This window comes from Tachysurus vachellii, chromosome 15 (genome assembly GCF_030014155.1).
Source record: "Tachysurus vachellii isolate PV-2020 chromosome 15, HZAU_Pvac_v1, whole genome shotgun sequence".
Lineage (NCBI taxonomy): Eukaryota > Metazoa > Chordata > Actinopteri > Siluriformes > Bagridae > Tachysurus > Tachysurus vachellii.
Window position 1 is genome coordinate 21,150,609 of NC_083474.1, and position 12,550 is coordinate 21,163,158.

The 12,550-nt window shown below is 41.2% G+C and overlaps 1 protein-coding gene across 1 annotated transcript in view; it reads left to right on the forward strand.

Moving 5' to 3' along the window:
- Positions 1 to 12,550, forward strand: part of espnlb (espin like b) — a 17,837-nt gene extending 5,287 nt beyond the window's left edge. Inside the window, exons 6-10 of the mRNA XM_060887814.1 lie at positions 8,756 to 8,902; positions 9,100 to 9,220; positions 10,194 to 10,306; positions 10,688 to 10,861; positions 11,016 to 12,550. Of these exons, the coding sequence (XP_060743797.1) occupies positions 8,756 to 8,902; positions 9,100 to 9,220; positions 10,194 to 10,306; positions 10,688 to 10,861; positions 11,016 to 12,509 (2,049 nt within the window). The 3' untranslated portion in view covers positions 12,510 to 12,550. The remainder of the gene's footprint in view (positions 1 to 8,755; positions 8,903 to 9,099; positions 9,221 to 10,193; positions 10,307 to 10,687; positions 10,862 to 11,015) is intronic.

Here is a 12,550-nt window from a genome sequence, read left to right on the forward strand (position 1 = left end):
TTCAGTTTATATCCGGTATAAAAACTATCCAGATGGACGAATCAGCATTTTGAGGAATTTCATGGATCCCCAGGACATTTATAGCAGAACCCTCAGCAACAATGGTGTCCTTTATGTCCCTTTGTCTGCATCAGTGATTAATACATCAGTTCTCTTGTCCAGTATTCTTACATATATTCATCCTTTCACTAACGACTGAATTCTGGAAAAATAATCCAGATGTTCAGTGTGTTTGTGACTTTTGGACTTTTTGGAATTTCCTTGGAGAATCATTCAACTAAATAAATCCTCTGATGACTGAACGTCTTCCTCATGTCTCGCTCCACAGTGGTGTTAATATGAAGCTCGTATAAAAGTAGACACTCAGATCTTTAAGAATTTGTAGAGTTTCATCAGAATTTTCTACTAGCGGTTAATATATTCATAGAAAAGTTCTAAACAAACAAAAATGTATTTCTCTCCACACAGATGTTTGTATCTTTAGACTTAAATGTTGATATCAAACCCATTTCTGTTCTCTGAGATGCTCCAAGTTCTTGTTCGTGTAAAAAGAAGCTCAGATTTCTCTTCAACACTAAAATTCAGTATTAGATTCTCAACAGAGGGAAAAAACACACGTCTAAAACACACCGAAAGAACGACAGTGTGTCCTGTCTCACTTTAGATCAGACTCACAGACACGACATCAGACGCTTCTTTATACCGAGTGAAAATGTCCCGTACGTCTGTTTCCATTTGCTGTTGTACCGGGAAATAGATTTAAACACTCAATTTAGACACGAGTGTAACTGAGAAACACCTCTTTTCTTTATTTAAACGCCATAAATGTCTGTAACCTCTGAATGTGTTCGGTTTCTGCATTAAATCCTCCCTGTACATTTAACTCACCTCTGAATATGATTAAAGACAGATTAACCGTAAAGGATTAAAGAATTGATTTTCCAAAGGAAATATAAAAATTTTGCGTTTGTTAGTAAATTGTTCTCACAAATATTACATATTATTTGATATTAAATATAGAATCTTGTTGGTCCTCTTATGAAATACTCACAATAATCAAGAGGGAATTTACAGATATACTGTGTGTCTATTCAGCCTTAAAGGTGGGGTCTCCGATGTTTGAAAGCCAGTGTTGACATTTGAAATCACCAAAACAAACACGCCCCTAACCGATAGCTCCGCCCACACATACGTACGTAACCCAGGCAACTAATGGAAAGAAATGTGTCTTTATCATAGCTGAAGGGAAGAACAATACGATTGTAGATAAACAAACAAGCAAAAATGACACACAAGCATAATCATGTAAAGCAGTGGTCCCCAACCTTTTTATCGCCGCGGACCGGTGAACGTTTGATCATTTTCCTGCGGCCCGCTTTTTCTTTTTCTTTTTTTTATGGGGGGGTTGGTTGTTTATATTTTAGATTGTTTTAATAATTCAAATTTAATTGTATTTAAACTTGCCTTCAAAATAAAATACAGTTACACCAAAAATGAATATAAAGTGATTTAACATTTTAACTCACTAGAACGCTAAATCAATGAGAACCCTGAGCTTGTTTCTTTGCAATGAGACGGTTCCATCTGTGGTAATAGGAGACAATGACACCCGGGGTTAGGGTTAGGGTTAGGCCGATGTCCAGTTTATTCCGTTGTTTTGTTTTGGTTGCTGTCACTGCAGAAAACCCGCTTCACACAGATAGCATGTGTTTAAATGGCAATAGGGATTTAAGTGCTGTGGTGACAATCTCAGGGTGTTCCGCCATGACTTTAATCCAGAACACCGGCAGAGATTCTAACTTTCTAAGTCAGTTTCGTACTCATTTTTGCTAATTTGTGGGTTAAATTTGAGCAAACACAATATACACGTACACCAAGTACTGTTAAACATGAGAAAGTACCGGTGAACAGAGAGAAGAGCGATACACACACACCTTCTCTCCACCAAAGCTACAACGCCACTGCCGCTTGCAGCCGCTCAGTTCCAGACGTCACCTAAAACCGGCCCGATATTTTGCACATGCGCGGTATTGGTGTGGCTTTAGGTGACGTCTCTCATCTCCCGGTAACCTCTCGTCCATGGAAAACCCGAGAGAAATACACCACAGTAAATAAAATGGAAATAATTGAATGTTCATTGGGCGGCCCGGTACCATTTGAGCCCAGCGGTTGGGGACCACTGATGTAAAGGACAAAGGCATATATTAGTTCTGTGTAACAAAGCAAAACCAACGTTACTCACCTATCGAGAAGGAAAAAAGCGCCTCGGCGTCTTAAGTAAAGTTGGTCACATATTCACAGATTGGAGTTTCCCGAGTCAATAACTCCTGAGCTAAACACTGTTACTACACAAAACACGGTTGTAGCTGCGTCTCTACATTACTACGATAGAAAAGAGGTGTTATTTGTGTAGTAACAGTGTTTAGCTCAGGAGTTATTGACTCAGGAAACTCCAATCTGTGAATATGTGACCAACTTCCTGCTCCTTCAGTTCTCTCCAGCGCTGGAAAGCTGATCCTATATTAACACGTCCTACTTCTTACCTTATCGTAAGCCTTTCTTCTCTTTCTTTCTTTGTTTTTATCCTCCATGTCAATGTTAAAACCGCTTTCTGCTAATGTCACACATGCGCACTGAACATTCTCTCCGCCCATATTGACAAGACACGCCCCTTTCTGCTCATTGGCTACACGTTTGTTTTGATTTTTGTTTTGGTTTTTGTTTATTATTCGGCCCGACTCAGTTTTCTGAAGCATTTCTCAAAAATCAGAGACCCCACCTTTAATACCGTTAAGAAATATGACAGATTTCCTAATATTTATCCTGTATTATAATCTGATCTGATGTTCACTTTTATGTAAATACTAAAAAGATGCATGTGAAGCAGCGCCATACAAATGGAGTGGAAAAGCAGCCGACATCATTCCTGGCTTGTCACTATAACAGCGATACACGTTAAAAGTAGATCATGTGTAATGATAAGAAGCGATGGAACAGTCAGTGCTCTGTCTGTCTGGTGGATATCAGCTATCATCCCTCCATCTCCGGAGCTGTAGAGGAGAAGCGTTATTCGAGCTGCTCTGTATCCGGTTTCAGAGCTTCAAACATGTGCCAGATTGCCATTCTGCCTCCAGAGCAATCCATCAGGATGATGGCAGTTAGCTGTATCGTGACCTCTTGTTTTATATTGTGATTCGGTTCTTGTTGACACAGGCAAGGTTTTGCAGCTACTCTTTTGTTTGTTTGAGACAAGCTAATGGGTAAAGGATACAGCTGACTAAAGAATAAAACCAACATATTTTACGTGGCTTATATTGAAAAAGAAGAACAACACTTGAAGCATTAAATGTAATAATTGGCGTTTGGATTAATCCAGACTTTTTTGGAAGAACCAGTACTATGAGGAATCTCATGGATCTCCTCCTCATACAGTAGATACTGGCCCATGACTGCCTTGGATAGCAGAACCCTCAGCAACAACTGTGTTCTTCATGTCCCTGTGACTGCATCAGTGGATAAACACATCAAGAAAGCATTCTTCCTTTTTCCTCATATTATCCATCTGTCCACTTGTCTACTGGGGTGTTATTCATGAGAAACCTGATAAGATACTGCAATGCCTACCTTGGATTCAACAAGGCCTCCATCATAAATTTAGATAATACCAGCTTCCATTTATGGTACTTGTCTCTCTTGAGCTGGACCTGTTCTCCTTCATCATGGAGAAGAAGGAAGAAGGTGTTGGACTGCGTGTAATAATTGAGTGTTGTGTGGTGTTGACTAAAGGTTCTTGGCTAGATCTTTATGGCTACATCGCATACCAAACTAACTCTGCTCTCATGTACCCTTGGTTATTTGGTAGAAATTGACTAATTCACCAAAACTTTTCATTCTGGTGCGTCAATATCCAACAGTCAAAGGCACAACAGAACCATGCTGTCTTCTGAGTCTTTTGCCCTCCTTTAACATCATCGCCTTTTCAGACTTGTTAAACGTTGTCTTGAGTCTAGAGGACATTCTCTACGCTTTCTCTCCTTTTTTGATTTTTAGGCCATCCTTAAAAAGTATTCTTGTTTGCCGTAACCCGACCGACCCTGTCAATTTCGGACCGACTCAAATTTTGTATATTTTTTTGCTTTAAGTCCGACCGACTTGCTGGTTGTAAATTTGCGTGAATACCGACCAATTTTTATTTTTACTCTTCAAACAACTAATACAAAAGCAATAAAATAATATTAATTATATTTTAGGAGGCACGGTGGCGTAGTGGTTAGCATGTTCGCCTCACACCTCCAGGGTTGGGGGTTCGATTCCCGCCTCCACCTTGTGTGTGTGGAGTTTGCATGTTCTCCCCGTGCCTCGGGGGTTTCCTCCGGGTACTCCGGTTTCCTCCCCCGGTCCAAAGACATGCATGGTAGGTTGATTGGCATCTCTGGAAAATTGTCCGTAGTGTGTGATTGCATGAGAGTGTGTGTGTGTGCCCTGTGATGGGTTGGCACTCCGTCCAGGGTGTATCCTGCCTTGATGCTCGATGACTCCTGAGATAGGCACAGGCTCCCCGTGACCCGAGGTAGTTCAGATAAGCGGTAGAAAATGAATGAATGAATGAATGAATAATTATATTTTAGTAAGTATTGTAAAAATATAAATTGCCTAGGCCTACATACAAACGAAGGCTACGTTCCTTCTTTTAAATAAAAGGCACGGGTTGAAGACCCAGTCAGTGACGTCACGATATGCTAATTTGTTTAAATTCATACCTACGTAATCACCATCACCAAAATTGTACTTTTTTTTTTTTTACATTGAAACTTGAAAACAAAAAATAGACCTACCTACAAACCCTTTTTTTTCCAAGTCAGATGGTCAACCCTAAAGAGCCTAGATAGCCTTGAAGACCTCATGGGTTCCTTGGGTTCTAGTCTATAATGTTTTTGGTCCTTAAAGCTGAGCTCAGTGTTCCATCCTCTTGTTCCAGCAATTCATTTGAACTTTCAGTAGCTTGATGTTTTGCAAAAGTTTTCTCAGTGGATAGAATGATCGTACCATTCATAAATGAGGACCAATTCACGTGGCAGAGAATATGCAAGCATGTAAACTCATACAAACGTTATCTCTGCATGCCCAGGCCTTGAGTGACAGGCGAAAATCTTGTCCTATCAGCTATCATAACTACAGGACATCTGGGCATGACTGTTTACTGTATATGTTAAAGTAATGGTCCATAGCTCACTGCACACACATTCAATTACACTGTAAGTGTAGGCTGTTGCTGTAGGTTAGGTTTTCACCCCCTGTGTGTTCAGGGCTGTGTTGTGTACATACAGTGACGTAAATTCTATACATGGTCATCAGACCCCTCATGATTTTGAGAAACGGCAGGACACTCAACCCCGCACATTTAATTATTCAATAACACCTCGTTAAGAAGACCTTCTCATAACACAGCAGAGATGCTTAGACATTCAGACACTAATGTGATAATCAGGACGTCGCTGATCCGAGCTCTGCTCCTTCACTGGAGCTTCTGCATCTCAACCCTGACTGTAAGTTGAACATTTATATTTATATCTCAGCTACGTGCAATATCATTATACGCTAAATGATTTACAACTAAGTATAAACTCCGTTGTGAGAACTAGCAATTCACCGTGTTAAGTGCCAGCATTAGTACAGTATGGCTAATTTCTAAAATAAATTGCACAATAAATCTACAATAAATTAATAAATTAATTTCTAAAATAAATGTTAGGTCACAATTATTGCAGATGAGTATAATATTATAGTAAATAATGGTAAAAATAAGTTTGAAAAATTAAAAAAGCCTGAAAACCTCCTTTTTCAAAACAACATTGTTATGACTTTTATATTTGAGTTTTAAAATCTCATTTGCACTTCTATGGCTTTGCTTGGTCAAGATTTGTAAGTAACTTATCTTACTAACTCACCTTTAATTTAGCATCTGGTGCCAATTCTGTGGCGTTTCTATGTATGAGTTCTGTATGATTTTAAGCAAAGTCAACTCTTTTTTTTTATTTTATTTTATAATTTGAGAAATATACTACAATACTATGAATAGTATGTTATGCCAATGAAAAATAATACTCTAATATTGCTTTAATAAGTAAGTGGTAGTATGAGTTCTACTGGTTTTACACACTATATTAGGAGAGAAATTTGTACTTTGATTATTTGCTGTGTAACTCAAACAGCATGAGGTTTAAGAAACTGTAGTAGAGCATTAAGCCCGTTTAATCACTGCAAGCGCTGGTCCAGTGTAACCTGACTCATCCTATTCAGGGGCAACTTGAGCCTCATAACCTGCTCTATAGGCTGCCTTCATTTAGTGCACTACATCTTTATCTGAAACAAAATGGCTTCATAGTTGAGGATTTTGTTTTACCTCTACTGGATTTGACCTCAGGACCTTTGTATTGACCTTTTGTGTTTATGAGGAGTGAAAGAACCAGTGATTGAGTTACCCAGTGAACTGATTTGTGTGATTTCATTACAGTCGAACTATGAATCATGGTCAGTGTCTGAATTAGAGATCACTACACTGAGATACACCTGAATGCTTGATTTTGTCCATATCTTTTCTACTGAACCTGCTAGAAAGTTTATATATGAAGAATTATATGTAATATTGTCTGAACTTACAGTATTTACATATAGTATTGACACTGGTCGGTCAGCACTGTTTTTTGTTTACTGACTTTTGTGTATTGTCTTTTTTGTATTTTGTGTATTGTCTTGTAACCTTTTGTCTGCACTGTCTTGTCTGTCTTGTCCTGCACTGTCTTGTCTGTCTTGTCCTGCACTGTCTTGTTTATATTGTCCTGCACTGTCTTGTTTGTCTTGTCCTGCACTGTCTTGTTTGTCTTGTCTGTCTTGTCCTGCACTGTCTTGTTTGTATTGTACTGCACTGTCTTGTTTGTCTTGTCTGTCTTGTCCTGCACTGTCTTGTTTGTATTGTACTGCACTGTCTTGTTTGTCTTGTCTGTCTTGTCCTGCACTGTCTTGTCTGTCTTGTCCTGCACTGTCTTGTTTGTATTGTCCTGCACTGTCTTGTCCTGCACTGTCTTGTTTGTATTGTCCTGCACTGTCTTGTTTGTCTTGTCTGTCTTGTCCTGCACTGTCTTGTCTGTCTTGTCCTGCACTGTCTTGTTTGTATTGTCCTGCACTGTCTTGTCCTGCACTGTCTTGTTTGTATTGTCCTGCACTGGCTTGTCTGTCTTGTCCTGCACTGTCTTGTTTATATTGTCCTGCACTGTCTTGTCTGTCTTGTCCTGCACTGTCTTGTCTGTCTTGTCCTGCACTGTCTTGTTTATATTGTCCTGCACTGTCTTGTCCTGCACTGTCTTGTCTGTCTTGTCCTGCACTGTCTTATCTGTCTTGTCCTGCACTGTCTTGTTTGTATTGTCCTGCACTGTCTTGTCTGTCTTGTCTGTCTTGTCCTGCACTGTCTTGTCTGTCTTGTCCTGCACTGTCTTGTTTGTCTTGTCCTGCACTGTCTTGTCTGTCTTGTCCTGCACTGTCTTGTTTGTATTGTTCTGCACTGTCTTGTTTGTATTGTCCTGCACTGGCTTGTCTGTCTTGTCCTGCACTGTCTTGTTTATATTGTCCTGCACTGTCTTGTCTGTCTTGTCCTGCACTGTCATGTTTGTATTGTCCTGCACTGTCTTGTCTGTCTTGTCCTGCACTGTCTTGTTTGTATTGTCCTGCACTGTCTTGTTTGTATTGTCCTGCACTGGCTTGTCTGTCTTGTCCTGCACTGTCTTGTTTATATTGTCCTGCACTGTCTTGTCTGTCTTGTCCTGCACTGTCTTGTCTGTCTTGTCCTGCACTGTCTTGTTTATATTGTCCTGCACTGTCTTGTCTGTCTTGTCCTGCACTGTCTTATCTGTCTTGTCCTGCACTGTCTTGTTTGTATTGTCCTGCACTGTCTTGTTTGTATTGTCCTGCACTGTCTTGTCTGTCTTGTCCTGCACTGTCTTGTCTGTCTTGTCCTGCACTGTCTTGTTTGTATTGTCCTGCACTGTCTTATCTGTCTTGTCCTGCACTGGCTTGTCTGTCTTGTCCTGCACTGTCTTGTCTGTCTTGTCCTGCACTGTCTTGTTTGTATTGTCCTGCACTGTCTTGTCTGTCTTGTCCTGCACTGTCATGTTTGTATTGTCCTGCACTGTCTTGTCTGTCTTGTCCTGCACTGTCTTGTTTGTATTGTCCTGCACTGTCTTGTCTGTCTTGTCCTGCACTGTCTTGTCTGTCTTGTCCTGCACTGTCTTGTTTGTATTGTCCTGCACTGTCTTGTCTGTCTTGTCCTGCACTGTCTTGTCTGTCTTGTCCTGCACTGTCTTGTTTGTCTTGTCCTGCACTGTCTTGTTTGTCTTGTCCTGCACTGTCTTGTCTGTCTTGTCCTGCACTGTCTTGTCTGTCTTGTCCTGCACTGTCTTGTCTGTCTTGTCCTGCACTGTTTGCACCAGGTTGCACAGTAGCACTTTATGTATCTAGGACTAACTTACTAAGTGTTTTGCTCTGTCTTTGTTCTATGTAGCATCATGATCCTGAAGAAACGTTGTCTCATTTCACTGTATACTGCAACAGCTATATAAGGTTGAAATGACAATAAAAGCTTCTTGACTTGACTTGACTTGACTTCAACATCTGTATACACTGTAGAGTACAAAATTATATTCTGTAAAGAAGTGTATCATGATTTATTTTCGATATCTGCTTGCAATGTCATGTTCTATAGTTTTATGAGTCAGAAGAGTGTCTTCTTTCCCCGGAGATCATTCTGATAGAAGAGGAGAGGACACTGTTTGGGACAGAAGGTCAGGATCTAAACATTACTGAGCAGTCCAGTGAGCAAAGTTGCACAACTGCTATGGAGAACAGCAAGGTAATAAACACAAGACTCATATTACATCTCCTTTAAAAGGAAAGGAAGAGAATCTATAAATTGGCTGTTATAACTGTCCTGATATAAATAATAAAAATTGTACATGTGCAAGAGTAGTAGCTTGCACGTGTACATGTAAGAAAGCTGTTCTAATATTTACTCTGCAGAAAGTCTCTTAATTCCTCCTGTGTTCCTAGCAGCCGGTGAAGGAGGTTCCTCCTCAGCCTTGTCTCTATCCTTCGAGCCTTGATTGTTCACCCTCACAATCCACTAGCAACGGAATCAGCTCCATTCATCATGTCCAAGCTGCTTCAACTGGTCAGTGAGTTCATCTAAGCTTCTCAATCAATTACTGTAACATACTATAGAGCAGCCTCACCAGTCAGGATATACTACTGTATATGACCAAGGATATGTGTGATGGTAGGGGGGCACGGTGGCTTAGTGGTTAGCACGTTCGCCTCACACCTCCAGGGTCGGGGTTTGATTCCCGCCTCCACCTTGTGTGTGTGGAGTTTGCATGTTCTCCCCGTTCTCCCCGTGCTTCGGGGGTTTCCTCCGGGTACTCCGGTTTCCTCCCCCGGTCCAAAGACATGCATGGTAGGTTGATTGGCATCTCTGGAAAATTGTCCGTAGTGTGTGATTGTGTTAGTGAATGAGAGTGTGTGTGTGTGTGTGTGTGCCCTGCGATGGGTTGGCACTCCGTCCAGGGTGTATCCTGCCTTGATGCCCAGTGACGCCTGAGATAGGCACAGGCTCCCCGTGACACGAGGTAGTTCGGATAAGCGGTAGAAGATGAATGAATGTGTGATGGTGGGATGCCTGACAATCACACCCATACAGTATGTGGTGTTGAAGTTGGAAGCACATACTTTTATAGACGGTCTCTGTATGCTGTATCTTTACAATTTCCCTTTACTGGATCTAAAAGACCCAAAACCTGTATTAGCATGACCATGTGCACAAAGCAGCTCCATGAAGACATGGTGTGGAAGTTAAGGTTAAAGCAAACATCCCATCATCAGTATCAGTTCTTACTAATGCTTGTGTTGATGAATGAACACTAAACACCACAGCCACAATCCAACATTTAGTTTAAACCCTTCAGAGTGCAGAAGAGTGCAGCTCAATATAACAGCAAACACATGGGGAATTACTCAGTATCAATGTTTTGGTCCAGAGTTTTTGGAATGGGATTTTCTGTACTTATGTAGGAGTCTACATAATTTTGAAATTTCCATCAATTTCTGAATATAAAATGGATTCTGATTCCTTTTGTTTGTTCTTGCAGTTGTGGCCACCATGAGAAAATGCTCAGAGGAAAGTAAGGCACTGGTGCCTCAGACAAAGTCCATAAGATCCTGGAGACATGCGGGAATAACAGCAGTCTTTACAGGACATGTGGTAAAAATGTTTGTTGAGTGAAGATTCCAAATGGACCAACTGAGACATGCAAAGGAGCAATAAGGTTAATGTAGCTAACGACAAACGGAAGTCTATCTCATGCACAATCGTTTCTGTCAATTTAAATTAGTCTTACAATGAGTTTATTTTACACTAGGAACTCCTGTCCGCTACGAAAGATCACAGTGCTGGATGTAATGGTTGACTTTCTAAGAAAACCAGAACGATTTGTTTCTTGGTTGCCAATCACTCTGCATTTTGCAGCACATCCACAACTAAATATGTCTTGGTTGATCAACTACATACTGTATGAGATCAGTAGGTGATCCAAACAGATCAAATTGGTTATGCTGAATAGTTTTGTATTCTGTTCATTTGTAGAAAGTTGAAAATGGAATGGTTGAGCTCCCAGCGGAGGAATTGAATCTCGCTGATATAGACTCGCTGGTTCCGACACACGATGAACACGGGAAGCCGATTGCAGAGTGGAAGAGGCAAGTAATGGTGCGTAAACTTCAAGCAAGGCTTCAAGATGATGAAGACCAATGGAGAAAGGTAGGCATCATCTGCAGTTCCCCAACTGATTGTACCAACATGCATTATCATCCTCATTGGACACCCTTGAATTATGGTTCACTCATTCCAACATCAGATTTTCAAATCAAAGACTTCTCTCATAGATAGTGATTTGTTGTTTTATTCCTACCAGGATGACAAAGCTATAGATGGCTGGAGATATTCCAAGGTTCACAACGCTATTTTGGGCCCCTTTGGTGAATTACTAACAGAGGATGACTTGGTATACTTGGAGGGACAGATTGAGACCGTTTCCCTGCAGAAAAAGTGTCAGGCCTATGAGCTGGAGTTAACACGTCTGGTCGAGCAACTCCAAACTCTCCTACCTGCTCCCATTGTTAACATCACCATCAACACTCAGTTTCAGCAGAAGCCAGAGCTGAAGGACACTCTTGCACTTCCTGTCTGGTGTAACCGTATATCAGGGATTGTGAAGAGCATGTCCCTGCTTCTTAATAACCTGTCAGAGAAAAGCAACAAAAGTGTAGAGGACAGTGTCTCCAAAATGCCCGACAAAGAACTGGCATCAGTGTTCTCAACCCAGCCGGAAAGGTACAAAGCCAAGCGAGAGAAGGTGGAAATGGAGATTCAGTTGTCAGGAGTTTCTGTGAGGAATTTAAGATCCACCTTTGAAGGTCAGATTGGGAACATCTATCCATTTTCAGGGATGTTAAATAACATATCTAATTCCACTCCCAATCAGCAGAATGTGCCCAATTCCTCACAAACATGTGTTGTCCTAAATAAAGACCTTAATCTTGTTAATGACTGTAACCTAAATTGCAAACATACCACCAGCGAGGAACCAGCTAAGGTTCTGGAGACCACCAGCTTGCGCAAAGAGAGAATTGTTGTCTTGTTCTTAGGCCACTGGAAAAAGTCTGCCTATGCAATCTCAATGAGAGCTAAAATGAAACATGAACTAGACACAGAGAGATCACCTGAGACTTACATTAAAGGTCACAGTGTGCCGACTCCAGTCCCTCAGTCAACTGGTAGCTCCCTGTATCATCTCTACAGACAAAGGACAGCTATAGACAAAATGATTCGAAACTGGAGGGCTATCAACTCAGGGGTTCCCTCACGCCAGATCCGGAGCCTCCAGAGAAAGACGATCACTTATTCCCCTGAGCACTTCCTCCCTCGAGTAGATGGTGCACCCATGCCTTATGAAAATTTGACCCTTGACCTGTTCATGCTGGGGTACTTCCATATCCTGGAGCAGGATTTGCCTGCTGATGAGCGCAAAATGAGACACCTTCTCTGCTTTGAAGTTTTCGACCATGTCGGGGACTTCCCATGGGAGACAGTTAGAGAATTCCATCGGGCTGTCCTGAGGGACATAGAGGATGGGAAACGGCAATGGAAAGATGGCTTCGAAGACATCAAAGCCTGCTTTTTTGGGACAAAAACAAAGGTACCCGGTAACAGATCTCTGAAGGACTCTGAGGTTAGGACAGTTCCTAGAGTCATGGTTGAGGATGTTGTGTCAGATGAAGGAAAGCACACTGAAGATCGGAACACAGACTTGTCATGTTTTACTAATGATGAAATCTGTAAATACATTGACCGTAGCTTTGTTTTCTGGAAGGAGAAGGAAGCTGAATTATTCGACTTTGAACATTAGAGCTCGGTTTAGATGGTTCTGTTTCTAGATCCTTATATATT